Source organism: Rousettus aegyptiacus, unplaced genomic scaffold (assembly GCF_014176215.1).
Source record: "Rousettus aegyptiacus isolate mRouAeg1 unplaced genomic scaffold, mRouAeg1.p scaffold_m13_p_1, whole genome shotgun sequence".
NCBI classification, from domain to species: domain Eukaryota; kingdom Metazoa; phylum Chordata; class Mammalia; order Chiroptera; family Pteropodidae; genus Rousettus; species Rousettus aegyptiacus.
In genome coordinates, this window is record NW_023416284.1 from 36,471,639 (window position 1) to 36,496,004 (window position 24,366).

Sequence of the window (24,366 nt, forward strand, 5' to 3'; positions counted from 1 at the left end):
TTCACATACCTTTCTACTCTTTTTTTAAAGCACACTGTACTTATATATAAAACCTGGAATTTCTGAAGAACTTAAAATTAATTAGCAGCTAGACTACTTATGTCAGATCTCTTCCCATGGAGCAATGCATAAGTAAAGAGGATGAATTAAAAAATCCAAGCCTTGCCCTGTTACTAAATGCCAATTATTAAATTATTAATATTTATTAAATTATTTTGTTTTGCTGCTTTATATCTTAGCGTTTCAGCTATATAATACATGATATTTATATACTTAATAAGGTGAAATAACACTAGATGTTTCTAAAGAGATTAATATCCAGAATGAAGAAATAGTCATTCTATTTCATTTGAAAATCTTGCAGTATTACTTTGACATCTAAAGAAGATATTTTACACTTAGAAATAGCAGAAATTTCTAGAACCTATTAAAAAAATTTATCTCCCTTGCGAAAATGTTAAAATATCCCTAAGTAAATAAATTAGGTATTTGAAAGAAGGAATAGTACATATAAAACATTGCCCCCTAAAACACTATGTTTTTAAAGCCATTTAGAGATTTTAAAAAATCTCTGGAAGTTATAGGTTTCATATTTATTTATAAAAAAAGTAATAAATTGAGGTATTTCATATGACATTTTATTCAGTAAAACTTATTAATTGAAATAGAAGGGAAATAAGAGAGTATTATAGGCCTCGTGTATTATAAAACTGAACACTCATAGCTCTGGGTATTCTATGACCTGTTGACTTACAATATGCAGAGGCAGGAAATCAGACAAGATCTGCTATTATTTAGTGGCAAGAGATTTAGCTAGTAAGTGAGCCTAGTGGATTGTTCAACATTGATCTAATTTAATACATAATGGCACTAAATTCTTAAACAATCCATAAAGGGGAGTGAAATATATGCAGCCTATTTTATAGATAAGAAAATGAATAAAAATATATGCTGTCATTTACAAATTATACTTGATAAAATGATAAATTGAAAAGGTAAATAAACTTAAATGTTAGCAGTTTCCTATACCTTGAATTATAAATCATTTTTCATTTTTCTTCTAGTAATATTTTCACTACTAATGAATCTGGATTAGGCACAATTCTGAATGATCTGACAAAAAGAAAATTACTGTTTGTATGTCTTAGATAACCTTCTAAAAGTAAATATAAAATGGCCTCATCTTACCTGTACAACTGAGGAATTGAGGTACTCTGCACACACGCCTAAGGGCTGCACCAATGCTGAGACTGCCTGCAAAAAGACAGTGAAGGTTAGAAATAAAAGTGAGCAGGTTATCTTCTTTAAACATCAAATGAATCTTTTTAAATGTCAGGGAAAATTTAAAATAGTAGTTTGATCAAGTCATGAATGAGTAACTAGACAAACTATACTCTTGGATAGAAATAACTGATATAAGGATGTCAATCCATTTAAATTATTATAAAAATTTAACATAATATAAATCATAATATGCCAATAAAACTTCTTTGGAGGGCTGGATGAAATGATTCTAAAGTTCATATTACAGAATATTAAGAATTTTTATTTGAAAAAAGAGGAAAATGTTGGGGAAGGAAATGTGCCTTTAACAAAAAAACACTGAAGACTTCCAAAAGAAAAAAGGCTCAAATAAACTATAAAATTTGACTAAAATAAACATGATCTCAGTTGGATTTTCTGTAAGAGAACCTGACGTGTCGACTATATTCAAAAGAGTACAGATATGAGAATGATCAAGAAAATTTGAGCGAAGAATGATGCTGGGCAGAACCGACACTACCAATTAAAACAGTGGAGCAATAGAGAAATGCCCAAAGAATGAACAAACGAATGAATGATTGGAACTGAAGTCCAAGAATAAATTCGGGTACACATTAGACAGTAACATATTATAAAGTCAACAAATCAAAATAGTAAAGAAGAGATGAATTATTCATTCGAAGATCTTACAATGATTAGTTACCCATTTGGAAAAAAATAAAATTAGGTCTCTATTTTACACAATACATAAAAATTAATGTAAAATAATTCAAGAACTAAGTTTAAAAAATAAAACTGTGAAATATAAAACAAAATGAGTCTTTTTATAACATTAAGATGAGAAAACTATTCCTCAAGCGAGGAATCTTTTAAGCCATTAAGAAAAGTAATGACTACATAAAATTTTGAATCTTCTGTGTAGCAAAAGACACCTCAATAAAAATAAAAAGAGAAGCAAAAGACTTGGAGAAAAAAAACTTATAAACATACAAAATAGACATGGCTTTGATATGCTTACTATAAAAGAATTACTAAACATTACTAAGACAACCCAAAGAGACCTAAATAAGGAGGTCAATTTACAGAAGAAATGTAAACAGCCAAGAATCATATGCTCAAATTCACAGGAAATCACAGTATTACAAATAAAATAATAACATACCATTTTTTTGTCCATTTTATTAGAAAATTAAATATTGAAAATATTAGGAACTAATGAGAGTATTAGGAAATGCCTTTGTGGGAGTATAGACTTGTAACAACTTTTTGGAAAGAGATTTAGCACTATCAATTGATTATAATGTTAAAATAGACATAGTCTTTAACCCAGAAATCCCATTTTCTAGGAATCTATCCTTCAGAAATGGTTGCATATACATATAAAGATGAATTTACATGAACACTCTCTACAATAGCAAAACTTAGAAATAATCCAATGCTCATTAATAAGTGACTGTATCATGGTACAATATTTGCAGGAATGCATTGGAGCCATTAAAAACATTGATAGTACTAACCTGAAAAGATGTCCAGGCTACAACGTTAAATGAAAATATGTTTCTAGGTATAGCTTGATTATAATTTAGTCTTAAAGAGAGAAAGATCATGCACAATATGTTTTATAAAAATTTAGGAAAAAGTCAGAAAGGCTATGTATTAAATGCATAACCATTTCCTAGGAGGTAGGTGTATTTGTGGGGTAGGGTGCAGGAAAGGTGACTTTCATTTCTTACTCTGAATAGGTATTTTTAATAGATTGTGAATGGTTTATTTCCTCCCAGTAGTTTTCATATACAAAAATATTTAATGTGACTATAACTGTTAATATACAATGAATATATTACTTGTACTCAGTCTCACGGCCTAACTTTATTCTGGGACATAGTCACCTTTTTAAGTAGTCAGAAATCAGGCATTTCTGATATTTTAATCATTTTGTTTGCTAAATTAGAGTCTTAACTTTGGAATCTCTTTTTCCTATGCCTGAATTTTACCATTTTCTCAATACAACCTAAATGATATAATTCTGTATCAACCATAACAAACAACAGTTGCTCTGGAAAATGGTCTGACATAAGGGAAAAATCTTGAAGGAATCTTTAAACTCAAGACATCTGATAATAATGAGGGTAAGTCTAGATTCTTATATATGTATCGAGCTTTAGCCAGTTTTTATCTGAGTAGGGTAGGAATTTTAGGTTGCTCTGTATTTTTTTTTTTTTAATTAACTCTGTAGGAAAACAGTGCTTTAATCTTTTTTTAAAAAAATGAAGTTCATTTCTGATATTATCCAATGATGTATATAGCCAGTTCTTGAAAAATACGTATGCTGGATAAAACCTTTTATCTGAACAGGATTTTGTTTTGCTTTTTAAATAACTATTTATTATCTTCCAGGTCAATAAGGTCATTTCTAACATACTTTGAATGGGGATCAAAATGACAGCCTAACACCCTAGTTAATGTTCAGGGAAGGTAAGAGGCTCCCTGCTTAAGTGTTAATGGAAGTACTTATGATCTGGCAGACATGTGATCTTCTGAGGATAAATAGAGAGTGGCAAGAAAGGGTCAGTCTATCACCAACCATACTATCAGCCTCTCTCCTGGACTGTTATTTCCTTCATGCAAAGAGAGACCAAAGGAGTTAGCTGATTAATCGTGGTCTCACAGAAATAAATGCCACTCTAAGCAGTTTGTATCACTTAAGTATATTATTTTACCACATCATTTTCTGCTCTGATCAATTTATAGTAGCTAACACAGTGTCTTATTCATGGCAAGTACATAGAAAGTAGTTTTTCACTGAATGGTTAATTAACTATAGAGGATAGAAGAAAGTGCTCTCAGTTATAAACAGGTCAGCAGTCTGTGAAAAACTAACAATTAAGTTACTCCCCTAACTGCAAGATTAAATTTTTTTGAGAAAATGAAAAGATAATGGTATTGCACCTAAGGGATGATTCTCAACTCCTGTTACAGCTCTCTGTCAGTCTATAAATCTCTGTATCACCAAAAAGCCTACTAAACAAACTTAAAATATTTTATTTGTGCCTGGTACTATAAAATAAATTCTGAATTAACTGAGCCATAAAATTATTATGTACACATACTTGTCACATTTAGCAACTGTCCTTAAATAGCAAGATAATTTCCCATAACCGTTACAGATTAAGAGAAAAATACCTTATGATAAGGGAAATTAGTGAGGGGAAAAAAACTTTAAATGCTTTATATTGAAATTTGGTTATTATGATTAAGGGTAAACATTTCTATGGTTATCAGAACCATGAAAGCTGCTTCTGTAAAGATTAACTTATACTTTAACATTTAATGTACCCAAACTATGTACTTTGGGTTACATACCAACCCCCTAAAAAGTGAACTACATCAGGCACATATAGTGGTTTAACTTACCCCAAGTTCTATATCTTCTGAATGGAGCTTGGCTTGAATTGCTGCAAATCCACCTAATTCTCCAAACTGAAAAGAGAAAGATACAAATTCATTTTAAAGCGCTACACATTACGAAGTAAGGAACTAAAGCTAACATTCTACCCCATCAATGTGCTCTGTAATACCGATCTTGAATCATCACAAAGATAATTCTAATGCTCCTGTGATACACTGCAGGAGATTGGCTAAGACCTGAGATTGCTGTTCATCTGTATAAACAGCATGTATATAAAAGAAGAACTATAAAATCTATCTCCTTAGGAAAAAATTCTGACTATTCTTTGCAGTTGTCATTTACTTAAAATACCAAACTCTAGGAAATCATTAGAAAATGAAAAAACATGACCATATTAATAAAAATTGCATACCTTATTTACCAAATCCACGACCCATCCATGAGGTTCCTGAGAAGATAAAAATTGAGATGGCAATAAAAACTTGCTCATTAACCCTAATAGTTATTTTATTTTAAACAAAAAGTCGGAAAAAAAAAGTATTAACATTTGAAAAATATTCTGAAAGATTTTTCCAAATGTTTCTTAATGAGAATCTTTGACATAACTATATACGATTTTAGGAGTCTGTATTGTAACTACACTTATTATTGTACTATAATATTTTGTTTTCATATTTCCTCCACTATGCTATAAGTTAGAAACCATGTCTTATTACTCTTTATTTTAAGAACAAGGACTTTTAAATTTATATCTCCAAAATCTAGAATAATAGCAGATACATAGTAAAATGTTCAATAAATGACTTTTGAACTACCTCGGCTTGTGCTAAAGCAATGGGCAAGTTTTCTATCTACTAAACTGACTTCTTTCAATGGTTTCTCAAAAACCAAACAGTATTTGATCAATAGATTGTACTCTCTGTGGGTATAATGCTACTGGCACATTGTAGGGCTTTAAATATAAGAAAAGATATTGGTTCTGTGCCTGGAAAAACGAAACTGTTAATGCTTACACAATCCAAAAAAAAAATTATACATGAGACTATTACTTTTTTTTCCTAGGTATAATTAGTCATTTTAAATGATTTCAAATGCTCTAGTCTCTCAAATATCTCTAAGTAACTGGGACATCCATTAAACCGGAGTTCCCAGAATTCAATAGGGCACACTGATGTTAGCCAGTCATTTATCATTTCACTAAACATTTCAAATCTAAAACGGTTCATAATGTTAGTTAACAGCTATGGAAAAATACACAATAGCTAAAAAAAGTTAAGCAGTTTTACAAGCCTTATGGAATATCTGTCATTTTTCATAGACTTTTAATCCTTCCATGTAATTTGCCATTTTATAGCACAGAAAATCTTTTTCAATATATTTCTCTGTAAAAAGATGAAACGAAACTATATTTACCTTTTGGAAAGTAGATATAGGTGAAATAGCAAACATATTTCCTTCTCCAAATACTTCAGCCCAATTCCTTTGAGACACTTTCATTCTGTTTTTAAAATGGTATTCATTATCAGGATTGAAAGCCTAGATTCAAAGAGAACAGAGAAATATTATTATTAACTATTCCTATAACAACACATAGTAATATTAGACAAGAAGATAAAAATGTAGCTTTGAACTCCTTCATTAATGGAATGTGTCAAGTATCCCAAAAATGTATATTCTTAGGTGCTGCAGAGGGGCAAACCACTACAGTGGTGCTCGCCTGTCCTGTTCAACATTTGCTGTGAGTTAAGAGAAGGAGGTGATAGGATGAGAGGTCTGATTCGAGGCACGGTGATGACACTGTTCCAGACATCCAAGGGCTGCCACAGGTAGAGCCGGGCAGCAAGGCAACGAAGACGGAAGTTAGGAGGGAAAACGTGAACTGTCTTTTTTCATGTGCTACTGTACTAGTCAGGGAAAAAGGCCAGAAAGCAAAACACATGCATACCCTATGTGAAAATATTTGTGACATAAATATTTAGGAAGACATAAGGGAAAAATATTTAATCAGTCTAAGAGCTGAAAAGGCTATTAAAATTATAGAGGTATTTCTTTAAAATTGAAAACAGAAGGGTAGCTCTGCTTATAAAATGAAAAGCAAGGACCCTAATAGCTACGTTAATGTCTTTAATGATAATATCATTATCACTCACTACTAAGTACAAGTCAGTGGACAGTAAATATTTTAAACAAAATCAAAACACAAAGTACTTCATATTTTAGAGATACTATACCATTGTAAGCACACCGAGGAGACCAATGGGAATTGGATCTTGTTTTATTCTCTCTGCAACCAGTTCTATTAATAGCATCAACATATTGTAGATTCCTTCGTGAATTTCAGTACCCCACTTGTGAACAGCACTTGATGTGAGGAGCTACAAAAACAGAAAGGGTAGTTTAGAGTTGAACTTGAAAAGGGAAAAAGGTCTATAGTTTATCAGTTCGATCTCGAAGAATCAAGAGATTATTATCATAATACTTTTATGCAGATGACTTGCTTTAAAAGACCTATAGCTGTAGTCCATCTACTCATTCATGCATTTCACAGTCAACATTGAGTTTTGTTTTTGAACTTTAATTCCCTTACATTAAAGAAATTGATTTAAAAGAAAATTATTTGCTTCTCTACTTTTCATTATTACTAATGAAGGTTAAGTGGTGCAGAGAAAGTAAGAACCTGAGATCAACTCCTGGTCCTACTGTTTTCTAGCTGTGTGGCCTTGGACAAATTTATCTGCATTCTCAGAGGCTCAGTCCTCTCATCTCTAAAGAGGCAAAGTTCCTACTAACTTCATATCAATGTTATGAGTACCAAAAGATATAACAAGTATTTTATAATTAGTAAGGTATTATTATTAATATATCTAGTTGTCGCTATTAACCAATATTCCTGGAATCTAAGAAACAAATATTGTATTTCATGGATTCTAACATACACATTCTTTTTATGATTTTTTTTATATCTAAGAAACAAGACTGCATCTTTCCACCTGTTGATCGGATGACAGCAGGGCTCTGAATATGAATAAAATTTAGAAATGTCCTAATAATCTGTTTTGCTTATTATTTGCCTTTTTGTTATGTATAAAACTAGTATTCAATTTTTTTAAATGTTTCAGTAAATCTAAAATAGTACTAAGTGATAAGGCAAAGTACCACTGTTTATTTGTTTTGTAGCTATTTTTCTTAAATATAAGTAAGAAATATTAAACAATGGTACCCCTTATACTCAGATAGAATCTTAGATTCATTAAAAAGGAGAGAAAAAGCACACAGATGAATCTAAAATCATCATCATTGGATTTACCCTGTCCTCAGTCTTTTACTCCTAGAGAAGTCTAATTTAGGAACTATTGCCAAAACAGGAATGAAAGGATCAAAGGATTTAATAAAATAATGGCAAATTAATATGGTGGTTTCAAGTTTTTCTAAGATTTCCCTTGAGAGGGAAAATACTGTGCAATAAAAATTTCATCTTGGCTACATCAAGCAGCTGTTAACAAGAGTAGCATGAAAGGGCTCAAACTTGTTTAGCTGCAGAGGAAAACCTCAGTTTCGGATTTTTAAAATAACAATTAGCTGCACTATTTGCTCGACTGAGCAATAAACATAAGACTAATTTTATATAAGTCAATGAGTTACCCTTTTTTGCAGGAGTATTTTGGCCTTCATATATAGTCTTACTGTACTTAAAAATTAAATTAAAGCAAAATACAGCAGAGATTAATATTTAAGAAGCTTCATGGTGACTACAAAAAAAATGTAGGTGGATTAAGCATCTCTGTTGCCATCTCATATTTCCAGTTTTTACTTAAAAAATGGAGTTCTGTCTTCCTTCTAGAAAAGGGAAGGACAGGCAGAGCCTGGTGGGGAAGATAGGCACATGGTTTAACCATAACACTGCACTATGGCCAGGCCTAAATTTTTTTCTCTGCCTGAACATACTAATAAAGAATCCAGGTTGACCTGAAGGTGAAAAGGTGAAAAAAGTAGAAATCACAACAAAGCTCCTTTGGTGCACCTTATTCTTACAAGTGCTTATTATTTATACCCTTACTTCTAAAAAAAAAAATTGAGGAGGCTTTTAAGGAGAGTTATTATAAAAAAATTGCTAAGGAAACCAAGACCAATTAAATAAAATACTATTGAGTTTTCTGACAGCCAAGTCTAAAGACACACAGAATTCTGCAGTTCTGACTTAAAAGAAAGCATGCCTTTTTGATGGAGAAAACTTTTTTAATGGCTCTAAATGCTAAGGGAATTTAACATAGACATTTATACATAAAAAACACTGAAGAATGTAATGCAGTATAACTTTGTGTTCATAGTTTTACAGAAGAAAAAACTCACACAACCCTTTGACCGATTATTATACTTTTACCAACAGCTGAGGGCATAATATAAAACAGTTATCTGAAGCATCTCTATATAGAGTTAGAGCATTATATTCCAAATATGCAACCTGATTAGACACAGGACTCTCTGGATCTGGAAATCATCAAGCTAAAGGTCTTTTCCTTATGCTAATAAATTCTCTTCCATGACATGAATAAATCTGTATTTTCTTTCTCTGTAAATGTATGCATACATCATAATGTCAGAGTATGCAATGCTATAAAAATCCTGTTATTTTAAAAACACTACTATAATTCTTAATGAAATTCTTAAAAGTTTACAAAAATTTTAAACTAAAAATTAGTTGAGTTCATCCAAAATGAAGATAAATCTCAATTCCAAATAATCTCTGCCCAAATGACAATTAAAAAAATTTCTCCTTTTTTTTCAAAGATGAAGCTATTTCTATTCCTATAGTTATTTTTAAAGCTTTGAATTAAAGAAAATTTTTCTATCAAGATGGAGGTGGAAATGTTAGTTTGAAAATAAACAGTTTATTTTACTGGGTTTTAAGAGAAATACAAATTTCACCCATGTTAATTCTAGTGCCTTACTTGCATATGAAACAAAAATGGATGTCAAAACCAAAAAGGACAAGATAGCAGGAGACACATTTATTGGTTCAGCAAAGATTTACTGAGCTCTTTCCCTGAGTTAGGCTGGCTATATGCTGGGGAAAACAACAGTGTCTATGACATTGTCCGTGCTCTTCTGGAATGTCCTGAAAAGGGATTCTAGCTTGAGTGAGAAACACAAGTCCTATAGTGAGAAACGCAAGTCTTATGATCTCCTATTCTCACTGTTCAGAAAAAATCTTATGATTTATAAGACATGTGACCAGAACAGGAGCAAATGTATCACTCTAGTTCTGATAAAGGTGCTACCATCCATATGCCAATAATAATTAATCTAGTCAAACTTTTTGTAGTTTAAAATGTCTGCTTCTGTCTCATAGAATAATCAGTATTAATGGCTTATATTTTGATAAATAAATATTATTTATATAAGTGCCACAATCCTTAGTTTAGTAAGATGAATAATCTCCTAGAATAAACTCTTAACCTTAACAATTAAATTGAAGAAGTAAAGTGACAATCAACCAAAGACGTGTAAACATTTAAATACCAAAGAAGTAAATCATTTATAAGCCCCAAATTTAAAGCTACTTTTTTCATTTTCTTGTATTCCTCAGTTGAACTGGATTCATAAACTGGTCTCACACATAAACTAAACAAAAAACCTATTCACCTTCACCCATACCAAAAAAAAAAAAAAATCAAACAAGCACATTTTTCTTACCTTTTTAAATGCTTCAGGCATACACCTATCCATAAATCTTTTACAATTTTCATCAGACTCGGAAAGACCTTAGTGAAATAAATGAAAGGATATGCCTTATTTAGATTTTAGGTAGTCTGTAGAGACCATATGTTTCACTCCAAATTCATGCATCTGGAACTATTTATTATAGAAACCCTGATTCCTAAGAGATTATTAAAAGTAGAATATATACACTCTGATTAAGAAATAGGTTAAGAAACATTGTATTAAATTATTTATTAATGGTATTATTTATTAATATTTAATTATTAATATACATTTGTTAATAGAATAAGTACTAATTAGAACTGAAATGGTTTCCATGTCAGAGTAACTTCAAATGAGCTAATAAATAAAATACCAATAGCAACTACTTACTCACCATAATTAGTTTTTTAAACAGCTTTATAAAAACACAAATATTCTCAATAAATGCAAAAATCACTCTTTTTCCCTCAAACTGATGAACTCTGTGTAATAAAATGCACAGCATTGTGCCTGGCACATAGTCAATGATTAAAAACTTACTAAGTGAATGAATGAATCCACTGTAAAATTATCCTTTGCAACACATTAAAACAACAACAACAACTCTATAACAGATTTGCATATCATTGGGAACACTGAATATGTTTTTGTTTCAGACCCACTGCCTAGCATAGTACCTATACCCTAATGGACCCTCAACAAACACTGCTGCTGAGAAACCAGTAATAAAATACCATAAAATTGTCTTTTACGATTAAATCTAATCCTAGTCAAAACATTTCCTCCTGATATATCTCGTATTTAATCCTGGTAGTAAACTATGCACACTTTTAATAAAAAAAAAAAAAAAATCATAGAACAGTGGCCCAATTCTCATTTCATAATTGAATTCAATATGAAAAGTAAATGATTTTCTCTTTATAGTTCAGAAGTTTCCTTATATTGACACCCATTCTTCCAATCTGTGATATTAGTTTAATATTTGTGCAGCACTTAAGACAGTGCCAAGCACCTTAAAAAGCACAGAATATGTTAAATATTACTTTTTCTTAAAAAAAAGGCACTAAATTGAGACTTAATTCAAAATGCTCCAAACTTCTGTAGAAATAATTAATTTAAATTTCATAAAGCTTTTCAATTATATTTTAAAGAATCTTGTACTGTATTGGAGCTAGATGAAAACAGCTGATTTAATTCAAAGCTTTTATTCTATACAGAATAAACAAAGACTAAGAGAGTAAATGATCTAAGATTATACAGATAGGCAATGACAAGAGCTAAGATTAATATCAGGCCCTTTATCAAAAAAAAAAAACAAAAATCTCATGTGTCCTGGAGTCTGAAATCTTACCAAGTCTTGCTAGGTAGGTAGATGCCAATAGGCATTTGCCTAGTGATTCTTCTCGCTTGTAAGGGATGGACCAATGATCAGTCAAAACACGGCTTTCCAGTTCATATAAATTTGTTGTAGGGAATTCAATTCCTTCCCCTGAGCAGTTTCCATTTTCATCATTCTTCTGACAAAAAGGGATTACAGTAAAACAACAATAACAACAACAACAACAGTCAGTACTTTAAAAATTTTAAATTTAACACATCGGATGCTTAATCGATGGTAGCTATTAATACCAATAATGTAGATACATTTCTTTCTCATAATCACATCTTTCACCCCGATGACCTCAAGTATTCTCAGCTTTCATCACTGTGGCATCCCCACTACCTCTGAAGGTGAGATCAACTCATTCTTCAAAAATAAATTCTCCCAATCTTTCATTATAAAATGCCAAACCTATCTTCACCTACAGCCATCCTATCCTCTCCCCTTTTTTACTGAGAGGACAAATTTCTCCCAAGAGAAATTTCTCCTCACTCCTGACACTCCACTGATACAAATTCCAAAGTCCCCACTCTCCCACAGTGGCTACCGTTAAGGTCACCACTGAAAATTATATCATTAAATCCAATGAACATGTTTCAGTCCTTATCTTACTTTTCAGGAGTATATGACCTCTTGCCAGCTCCCTCATCCCGATATGCTAGTTTTGCTTCCCTTACTCCCAGGACAGCACACTTCCCTGTTCACATTGTGGGTCTGGCTGATTCTATTCTATTTCCCTTCCTGGTATATCCTCCCCCTTCTACCCATCAAATATTGGAGTTTCTCAAACCTCACTGCTACTCTCTCTTCTCCTCACTGTTCTTCAACCCAGTGGATGACACCACATTCATTTAGCAACACAGTCAGAAATCAGGGACTCATTCTTCAAAGCCTCATTCTCTCATCTCTACTCCCAACACCAGGTGACTAGACAGTATAAATTTCTCTCGAATCCATTTACTTCTGTCCATCTCCACAGAGAAGCCACTATTCCTGAACTCGCTTTTCTGCCTGTTTAAGCTACTTAACTCCATACATCTATAACTTTTTCGGAAGCTTTTCTAGATATTCTAAATTACATCAAACTTCTTTAATTATTTTATACTCTTACCATTCTGAACTTTTCCTTCACAGCACTACAGATATAATTTCATATTTAATTGTGACTTAGTTTATATTTGTCTCTACTAGACCAAGCTCCATGAGGACAGGAACTCTGTTTTTGACTGCTTCTTTATCTCCAGAACCTAGTACCTAACACAAGTAGATATTTAGTATATACTGTTAAATGGAAAAATAATTCATGTGAACAAGGTTTTAATTAATGGGGCAACTGCCAAAGTCTTCATCGGTTCTCACTATGCTAATCTGTAGTAAAGCAAACTGAACCTCCAAACTGTCTAATACCTACTCTAGTTTTTTCAGAAATATAAATATTTTCACAATTCTCCCTAAATTTAATCATTACAAAATAAAATCACTCCATTTAATAAGTCACCTTTAGCCTCAATGAAGAAAAAGGCCATAAATACAGAGCAGAGATGATAAAAGCACATAGAAGACAATTTTCAATCCCACATTATTTCTTTTCAGGTTCCTGTCTAAACTGGAATGAAAATAAGACAAAAAATAGGAAGGTGAAAAATAAAAATGGAGATGATGTAAATTGGGGGTGAAGAGTGGGTAGAGGTGGATCAAATAAGTTTAGAAAACATATAAGGCATACTCAGTTTTCAAAATACAACACTTTTCAGAAATGTAATTAATAAGTTCTGCAAATAAATCAATTTTACTTGGAGGAACTAGGGACACACAAAGAGTAAAGGTTTAGGACAGTCTCAAAACTGTACACTTTATTAATTTATTAATGCAGGATAAAGAAGAATTTAGGCATATAAAAACAAATTCAGATGGATGATGGCTATATGTCATTGCTACAGAATATCTACTGTTAATTCCTATAGGAGTTAATAAACCAAATCATATATAAATCCATCAAATGTACCCAGCACCTATTACAACCAAGAGCTTCTGAACGAGATTACTGCTCTAGTAAGAGCCATGAGAGTTGGCGTCCTCTCTCAGCTTTCTGTCATGTGAGGACGCAAGGAGAAGTGGTCAGCCTGCAACGCAGAAGAGGGCCCTCACTAGAACTCGACCACACTGGCATCCTGATCTTGGACTTCCAGCCTTCGGAATTGTGAGAAATAAAATTCCGTTGTTTAGACAACAAAAAACAAATAAAACCCCCCAAAAGCTAAGAGCTTCCCTGGGGTGGGCGGAGTGGGGTGGGGGAGATCTTTAACAAACTTTGTAACGAGACAAACATCATGTGCCTTCTGAAGTGGTGCACTGCTAAGGGCACAACATCTCTTCTATAGTAGTCCTGCCAAAAACGCATAACCTGAATCTAGGCATATGGAAACCCCAAATGAGGAACAACCTAAAAAATAACAAGACGATATTCTTCAAAAATGTCAAAGTCATGAAAGACTGAGGGAGACCAGACAGACACATTAAAAGCAACATGGTACTCTGAATTAGCTCTTGAAACAGGAATTTTTACTTGCTTCAAAGGACTTTAGCACTGGATCAATATTACTGCCCTGATTTTGACAATGTACTAAGCTTACACAAAATAATATTTTTAGGAAATGCACACCGAAGTATTTAAGAGTAAAGGGCATCATGTTTATATTCTCAGACAGTTCTGGAACAACAATAACTACGCACATACACTTTTACATACACACATAATACATATGTATGCATATGTAATACATATATACGGAAAGAGAACATAATAAAGAGAATATGATAACTGATAACTGAAGAACCTGAATAAAGGTTACATTAAAATTCTAGATTTATATAAAAGTTATATAAATAATTCCAGATTTACACAAAACTATTTTTGTAACTTTTCTGTAAATCGAGAATCATTTCAAAATTAAAATAAAAACAATTTAGTTGGATATATATATAAGCATAAAATTTTATAGCCAATAGAACCTATGAGAAAATTTAATATTTTACATAGAAGAACTTAACGAATTAAGAGAGTCAGGGACTCACTTAGAGTGGTATGGGTAACCTCACAGGGTGATCTGATCATAAAATCCTAACTGGGCAGGTCATGATAGGTAGTGACACCCCACACACATAACTTCTTTACTAAACCAGCTTATCTTTGCCATAAGCAAGACTTTTTCATTGTTTCTGTGCAACTAGGTTAACACACCTTTGAAACGCCCCTTTTCAGTTCTCTCCTACTAATTTGTGCTGTAATCCAATCCCTGCCTTGCTTTCTTCCACCCTCATGTAATCTTCCCTACTTTCCTTCCTTAATTCCAAATGCATAATAGAAACTGCAAACTGTTATTCTCAGGAGCTTCTAAGATCTTGTTCCTAGTTTGGCTCAAATAAACTCTTATGAAAAAACTCTCTTCAGGCTTGGAGGTTTCTTACATTGACGGTGGTTGAAAAAAAAGGTTAAATTATACTTAGTATGCTCTTCTTAAGAAGCCCTTCTACTTGATAACAAATAATTTGGTTTCTAAATACTTTCAGGTCTTTGTCTTAAATTACCAAAAAAGTAATATACATATGTTCTTTGTAGAAAATACAGAAAATATGAATAGCAAAAGTAAAACCCACCATTAACCCAAAATTAATCAGGCATTTTAATAACTATTTTCCCAGTAAAAGCTTTTCTTTACAAATTTTATTTTCTTAAAAATTCACAAATGTAGAATTAACCTCACTCACCACTTCCATGGCACCTCATCATTTTCTCTCATATAAAAACAGTATTTAATGTACTATTTTGTCTATTTGATTTAAAAGACAGATGCAATAATTATAAAACTGTTAATGGGGTTATAATATATAAGATATAATTGTGCACAGATGTAGATGTGAACAAAACTAATTCTATCTCTGTGCCGGATTTCATTTCAAGTTGCATGCTGTGACCTTTGACCAACCTCACTGTCCTTACCAAGTGCATCAGAACCTTCTAGTTGATGATTATCTGTGTTCCGTAAATATTTTTGTGGCCCCTGGAGCTACTGCATTCTTTGTTCCTTTGTCTTGTCAATCATTAGATATGTGAGTTACACTATTAATAAAGTACAGTAAAGGGAATCTTTAGCAGAGAATAATCTGCGCAGAATTGCTGGGTCATCTATTTGGCTCCAACCCAATCTTCCTGTAGGTAGGTAAATTATCCTATAAAAATTCTGTTATATTCTATAGAGTTGCCTGCTTCATATGTCAGTCTGAAGATATCTTTTCATTATGGTGGCCATTACACCTTTGCCTACCATCATACAGTATAATAATAATAACACAAAGGAGGAGGAGGAAACAAAGTTATATTGAAGCAATGTTTTCGTACAGTATTGAAGTTAAGTTGGTATTAATCTGAATTACACTGTTATAAATTAAGATGTTAATTGTAATCCACAGGGCAACCACAAAGAAAATAACATATATAGTGGGAAAAAAAGCAAAGGAATTAAAATGATACACTTGAAAATATTGACTTAATACAAAAGACAGGAGTAATGAATGATTAGAAGAAAAAGGTATAAGGCATAGAAAACAAATAGAAAATGGCAGATGTAAATCTTGACTTATTAAATCATAATTATTAGTAATATGTTAAACGTAAGTGGATTAACCACTCCAATAGAAAGGCAGAGATCTGCAGAATGGGTTTTAAAAAATGATTTAACTATATGCTGTCTATAACACACATTAGATTTAAAGAGACAAAGAGGTTGAAATAAAGGAATGTTAAAAGATATATTGTACACACATAGAGGAGCTAGAGTGGCTATATAAGCATCAGAATAGATGTTAAGACAAGAAATGTATTACTAGAGATAAACAGGGACTTTTCATAATGATAAAAAACGTCAATACAGCAGGAAGATAAAACAAAAGGATGTCAAAAGATATGCCATGAAAACAATAACCAAGAGAGTTGAGTGGCTACACTAATAATTACAGAAAAAAAAAACAGATATGTAAAAATTTAGAGACAAGGAAGAATTTTTAATGGTAAAGGGTATCGACATCAGGAAGACATAACAATTATAAACATATATGCATCTAACAATAGAAAGCTAAAGTACAGGAGGCAAAAACTAACAGAATTGGAGAGAAATAAACAATTCAAATAAGAATAGTTGGAGACCTCAATACCTCACTTTCAATAACGGAATTTGGTAAAGGTCAACAAGGAAATAGAAGAGATAAACAACACTACAACCAACTGCAACTAAAATATATTTAAAGTACACTCCACCCAATAATAGCAGAACATATTCTTAAGTGTACATGGAACATTCTCCAGGATAGAGCATATGTTAGATCTTTAAAAAAAGCATCAATAAATTTGAAAGGATTAAAATCATACAGAGTATGTTTTCTCTGACAAGAATGAAATTATAAATCAATAGCAGAGGGAAATTTTGGAAATCCCAAAATAAGTGAAAATTAAACAACATGCTCCTAAATAACCAATGGATTAAAAAAAATCAGAAGGGAAATTAGAAAATGCTTTGAGATGAATGAAAATTAAAATACAACATAACATGAGGTTAAGTGATTAGAAGGAAATTGTTTTTAAAAAGAAATACCTCAAGTCAATAAACGAGCCATGTACCTTAGGGAACTAGGGGGAAAAAAAAAAAGAGCAAATTAAATTCAAAGCAAGCAGAAGGAAATGAAGATTAAAGTGAAAATGAGAGAATTAAAAAACATAATAAGTGAAACTAAAGGTTAGTTCTTTGAATAGATCAACTAAATGGACAAATCTTTAGCCAAAATGTCTAAGAAAAAAAGACTCAAATTACTAAAATCAGGAATGAAAGAGAGGATATCAATACAGATCTTACAAAAATAAAGATGATTATAAGAAATACTATTGACAATTGTATCCAACAAATTAGATAATCTAGATGAAACGGACAAATTCCTAGAAAGATATAAATCACCAAAACTGACTCAAGAAGAAACAGAAAATCTGAATAGACCTATACCAAGTAAACAGAATGCTTTGTAATCAAAAGCTTCCCACAAAGGAAAGCCCAGGACTAAATGTCATTACTGGGGAATTCTACCACGTGTTTAAAGAAGAATTAATATCAGTCCTTTATACTTTCCAAAATAAATAAATAATAAGAAGAAAAGAAAGAGGGACCATTTATCTGCCTTTTTTTTTTAATGAAGCCTTTATATTAAAACCAGACAGACACTTCACATACATTATGATGGCTACTATCAAAAACACAGAAAATAACAAGAGTTGATAAGAATGTAGGGAAATTGGAGGCTTTGTGCACTGCTGGTGGGAATGTAAAATGAAGCCACAATGAAAAACAGTATGGTAGTTCTCAAAAAGTAAACAGAATTATCATATGACCCAACAGTTCTACTTCTGGACACATAACCAAAAGAATTAAAAGTAGGAACTTGAACAGATATTTGTGCACCTGTGGTTATAGTGGCAGTACTCACAATAGCCAAAAGGTTTCAAAAGAAACTCAAGTGTCCATCAATGAATGAATGGATAAATAAAATGTGATATGTACATATAATGGAATGTTATTTAACCTTTAAAAGGAAGGAAATTCTGATACACGCCATAGTATGTATGACCTTTAAGATGTTATGCTAAGTAAAACAAGCCAGTCACGAAAGGACAAATATTGTATGACTCCACTTACATGAGATACCTAGAGTAGTCAGAGAGTAGTTACACAGGTGGTTGCTAAGGGCTGGGGGCTGCAAGGGAGAATGAAGAGTTATTTTTTAATGAGTATAGTTTCAATTTGAGAAGATGAAAACGTTCTGTAGATGGATGGTAATGATGGTTATAGGACAATGTGAATATACTTAATGACAGAACTGTAAACTTAAAAATGGTTAAAATGGTGAATTTTATCTTAAGCATATTTTACCACAATTTAAAAAAAAGTCAAAGATACCATAAGGAAAAAAGAAAAAGCTACAGACCACAATCCTCACGAATACAGACAGAAAATCTTTAACAATAAACCAGCAAACAGAATCCAACAATAATTTTAGCTGCCTCATGACATTTCAGGCAATGATGAACTAACTGCATTTCGATAGTGGTACCACATAGCCTAGGATTGTAGTAGGCTATACCATCTAGGTTTGTGTAAGTACACTCCATGATGTTTGTATAACAATGAAATCATGAATAACACATTTCTCAAAAGGTTTTATCGTCATTAAACAGCACGTGACTACATATAAAAAGGATTAGGCTCTATGATTGAGTGTGATTTATACCAGGTATGCAAGGTTGGTTTACTACATATGCAAAAAAAAAAAAAAAAAAATCAATATACTACAGTAAAAGAATAAAAGACAAAAAACACACGACTATCTCAATAGATGCATAAAAATCTCACAAAATCCAACAACTTCCCATGATAAAAAAACCTCAACAAAGAAATAAAAAATTTTCTCAACCTGATGAAAGACATCTACAAAAAACCTACAATTAACATACTTGTAAAAACTGAATGTTTTCCTCTAAAACCAGGAACAAGACAAACATGTTTGTTTTCGTAGCTTCCATTCAATACTGTACTGGAGTGTCTAGCCAAGGCAATTAGGCAAAATAAGAAATAAAAAGTATTCATTCATGTCGAAAAGGATGAAGTAAAACTATTTCTATTCACTGATGACATGATCTTGTTATATAGAAAATTCTAAGGAATCCAGGCCACCTCCCCCAAACCCTACTAAAATAAATGAGTTCACAAGGTTGCAGAATACAATATCAATATATAAAATTCAATTGTATTTTTATATACTAACAATGAACAATTCCAAAATAAAATGAAGAAAATTCCATTTACAGTAACATTAAAAAGAATAAAATACTTAAGTATAAATTGAAAACTATAAAACAGTATGGAAAGAAATTAAAGAATATTTAAATAAATGGAAAGACATCCTATGTTCATGGACTGTTAAGTAATTCCAATTACTTAACAATATTAAGTAACATTGGAAGTAATATTGCACTTACTTCCTAAATTGTTCTACAGAGTCAATCCAATCGGCATCAAAATTCTAGCTGGCTTCTTTGTAAAACATGGCAAACTGACTCTAAAAAACTCACATAGAAATGGAAAGAATCTTGAATAGCCAAAATAATCTTTAAAAAGATCAACTAACTTTAAGGATCTATATTTTCCACTTACAAAACTTACTAAAAAGCTATAGTAATCAAGACAATGTGGTACTGGTATAAAGAAAAACATACAGGTCAATGGAAGTTAATTGAGATTCCATAAATAAACCTTTGTATTTATGGTCAATTGATTTAAAGTAAGGATAATAATCCAATTTAGTTAATCTTTGACAAGGCATAAAAGCAACTGAATGGAGGAAGGTTAGCCTTTTCAACAAATGGTGCTGAGACAATTGAATATACACAAGCAAAAGAATAAACCTGGACCTGTACCTAACACCATTTACAAAAATTAACTCAAAATGTAAAACAAGAGTACAGCTACATGATCTTGTAATAGGCAATTATTTCTTAGGATTCCAAAAACACAAAAACAAAACAAAATAAAAGATACATTTAAAATTTTGAACATCAAAATTAAAAACTTTAGCATTAAAGAACATCATTAGGTGAAAAGACAATCATAGGAGAAAAATACCTGCAACTTTTATATCTGTTAATGAACTTTTATCTATAAAAGAACTTCTACAACTAAACAATAAAAAGGCAAATAACCCAATAAAAATAGGCAAAGGATTTGAATGGACATTTCTCCAAAGAAGACACACAAGTGGCTAACAGCACAGGAAAAAATACTCAGTATCATTGGTCATGGGGAGATGCAAATCAAAAGCATAAGACACTCATCAGTATTTATCAGTAATAAATATTGCTGAGAATGTGGAGAAATTGGAACATTGATACATTGCTGGTTGAATTATAAAATGGTACAGTCTATTTCCAAGAAAGTTTGGCAGTTCCTCAAAAATCAATCAGTTACCATAGGACACAGCTACTCTATTTGTAGATGTACCTATGAGATACACCTAAGAGAAATGAAATATATGTCCACACAAAAACTTATACATGAATGTTCCAAGTAGCATTGTTGATACTAAATCAAAAAGTGGTAAAAGCCAAATGTCAAAGATGATGAATGAATATAGTGTGGTATATCAATACAATGGAATATTTTTAACCCTAAAAATGAACAAAGTACTGACATGTTATAACGTAAATGAACTTCAAAAAATATTATGCTAACTAAAAGAAGCCAGACATAAAAGGCCACATATCATATAATTCTATTTATATGAAATATCTAGAATAGCCAAATCCACTGACAGAAAGTAGATTAGTAGCTGCCAAAGGATGGGAAGAGGGAGAAAAAGAAGGTGACTGTTAATGAATACAAGGTTTCTTTTTGGGGTGATGAAAATATTCTAAAATTAAAGAGTGGTGATGGTTGTGCAACTGTGAATCCACATTTTAAAAGAGTGAACTCTGGTATGTTACTTATAGCTCAATAAAGATGTTATTTTAAAAAGTGGCTTAGCAAAAACAGGTCCAACAATTATAGTCACTAAACATAACTGAGTATATAAACATCACATCTAAGAATTTCAAAACACAGAGTTGTACCTAATTATCTACAATAAAAATAATACATAGACAATATTAAAGCAGCAATTTAAAAAGTATTTTTAAAAAGCAATTTAAAAATCTGCTGCTGCCTCCTAAACAGTTAACATTCTTAGTTTTGAAAAAGGAGAGAATGGTAAACACCAGGGTTAACGAATGATACTTATATTTTGTGGAGGGTGCTGTCAATATAAAGAAATAGGGAATCACAAGAGAAGAAATAGTGACATGAACCCATATTTAGGTTGGCTTCATATTGTGAGTCACCACTTTGAGTAGAGCCTGTCCTTGGCAAAAATTACATATTGAGCAAGAGAACACATGCAAAGCAGCTCAAAACTGTTCTATTACAAAACAGCTCCCAATAGAAATAAGGCTTTTAAAATGAACTTTTTAAATATACTATTTTCTCATTAGATGCCAAATCCAAATGATATCCAAGTAACCATTAATGACCTCTAATTCTAAATTGATCAGAAACACATTTATCAAAAGCTCACTATGTTCCAGACAAGGTGCTTAGTGTTGGGAACAGAGATAAGGACATGATTCTTGTCTTTAAAGAGCAGGCCAACATGAACGTATAGAAGGGGAGGATCTAAGCCGCTGTGGCTGTTGTGCAAGCATGCACAGTGGAGATGGGTATGCACATAACTGAAGAAGTTTAAGGGAAACAATATTCAAGGTAGAGGGTGATAGTGTATTATTTTGAAACCAGTATTACTTTATTTTTCAAGTATATTAAATAATAAAACCTCAATGTTGTCAGACTTTTTGACTACACAAGGCAATGTCTTTACTTTTTATTATAATACTCCATCAATTTCATTTAAAATTTTTAAATAATTTAAAAAAATATTTTACAATGTTAATGTAAATTCAGCATTTGTTAGAGATGCACAATGCTATCACTCAAGCAGAAGAGAAATTGACTTTGCAAACAACTCTTGAATGCCACTTTAACCTGAAAAATTTCTAATAACACTGAATCTTGTGCATTTGGTCATCCAAGAAAAATAATAGATGAGTCAATGTGTTAAACTGTGATTTCTGAATTAGCCGGTTTAGAATTAAAATCAAAACAATTAACACTGTTGGATACACAACTTAGACTATTTACTATGCATATAATCTTACTTATGCCTAGAGATACAAACAAAAATATGAACAAAGTCTAAGTAACTCCCATAATACTTGATAGTGTCATAAACATGCTAGGAATTCAAATAGTTCTGATTGTAATTTCATCTATTGGCAAATTGTTCAGAAGGCTTATTATTTACTTAAAAAGGTCACTTAGTACTTTTATTGTTGGAAATGAAGTTTTTCATGGAATTGATAAATGCTGTCACTGTAGAGTATGTCTCTACCCCCACAGAGTTTAGCACAGACATTTGGATTTAACATGAAGACTGTTTTGGCAAAATATTTTTCTGCATGATCCCTTTTAGATTTATAATGAGGTGTGTTCATATGTCACTACCTGTATCTTTGAAATTTGCCTGTTTAAAAAATGCTGAAGAACCAATGTAAATACAGGCAATACCTTAATTGGAAGTTGAATACACAAAACAATGTAATTTACTTAACCCTTCGAAATGTGTTTTAAAATATCGCAAAAGCTTTTATGTTAATAATAAAGTTTAATATTTTTTAGAAAACTATCTTCATTGAGTTTCATTTAAAAATGAAAGCAAACCCTTTGCTCTTGAACTCAACAAGGATATAGTAATAAAATGTAAGCCTTCTTTGTTTCAAGAAGCAAAACCTACTCAAGTGGGTACTGCCTGTTAGTTTAGAGATAAGCTCCTGTCTGCCCAGTGACTCAACAAATACAGATAAAAAAAATTATTCGGCTTAATACATAAGAAACTGCCAATGTTGCTTAAAATTTAACACTAAATTCAATTATTTAACTTTTATTAGCCAACAATGTATTCAAAAGAGCTTCTAAATTTCTGATTAATGTACAGAAAAATGAAGATGCCAAATTGATTTCTTCATGATGATTTTAAATGGATTTGTCTATTACCTAAAATAAATAATTAGTAACATATATGGCAAGTGCTTAAGGAAAAACAAAAATGTGAACATTTAATTCCCGGTAATTAACTTATAATAATAATAATGTTCATTAAATCTTAAAATAGTCCATCTTATTTATGAAACATTTTTCAGAGCAATTCAAAGAGTTATATGCAGATCTGATATTCCTTCTGTTATTTCAGACTAGAGAAAATGATTCCTAAAATATTGCTTCTTGGAAAAATAAGACATGCTGGACAAGTGCAGGCTGTCCCAAGTTACTAACATACATTGTGTCTCAAGCCTGTTTGCAAATTTTCTTGGAATTCATATTCATTCCACGTTATAAGTAGTAGATGATTTCTTAACTTTCTTCTACGAAAGCTGACATTTCTTATGCTCCCTTTTTTTCATAACCCTTGCTGGTCATTCATGTATTTATACTCTATAGAACCAAGGTTATCATGAGAAGTTGTCTTATAATTTGAAGGTGATATCTTACATGTGCAATTTATCCTTTCATTTAGATTTAAGGTTTGAGACTTACAGATCATCAATGCCAGGAACAAAACATAAGTAGCTGAAAGACTTTTCAGTTTCAACAGAAGGAAGGAGAGATATGGTAAAAGGGATTTCGATACATTCAGATGAGAGAAAAATGAATGAGTAGCAAGAGGAGAACTAATATACTGAGTATTAAGCTACCATGTTTCAGCAACTGTGCTAAACTCCATGAGGCAAGAATTATCATCTTCATTTTTTAGACACGCAAATGAGGTTCAAATGAATCACCACTCAAAGTCATACTTCTTATGGTTTTTTGCCTAACAACAATCATTCATGTGTTCAGTCAGAATGAAATGAGAATTCAAGTCAACGTTT

General features: G+C 31.7%; 1 protein-coding gene across 4 annotated transcripts in view; it reads right to left on the reverse strand.

Moving 5' to 3' along the window:
- USP24 (ubiquitin specific peptidase 24) overlaps nucleotides 1–24,366 on the reverse strand; it is a 121,260-nt gene that overhangs the window by 80,470 nt on the left and 16,424 nt on the right. For 3 of the 4 annotated variants that reach the window (XM_016120293.2, XM_016120291.2, XM_016120295.2), the window contains exons 2-8: nucleotides 11,727–11,892; nucleotides 10,367–10,434; nucleotides 6,904–7,047; nucleotides 6,086–6,208; nucleotides 5,085–5,120; nucleotides 4,678–4,743; nucleotides 1,189–1,254 (exon numbers count right to left, since the gene is read on the reverse strand). In XM_016120293.2, the coding sequence (XP_015975779.2) occupies nucleotides 1,189–1,254; nucleotides 4,678–4,743; nucleotides 5,085–5,120; nucleotides 6,086–6,208; nucleotides 6,904–7,047; nucleotides 10,367–10,434; nucleotides 11,727–11,892 (669 nt within the window). The remainder of the gene's footprint in view (nucleotides 1–1,188; nucleotides 1,255–4,677; nucleotides 4,744–5,084; nucleotides 5,121–6,085; nucleotides 6,209–6,903; nucleotides 7,048–10,366; nucleotides 10,435–11,726; nucleotides 11,893–24,366) is intronic. The other variant, XM_016120292.2, reaches the window with a different exon arrangement.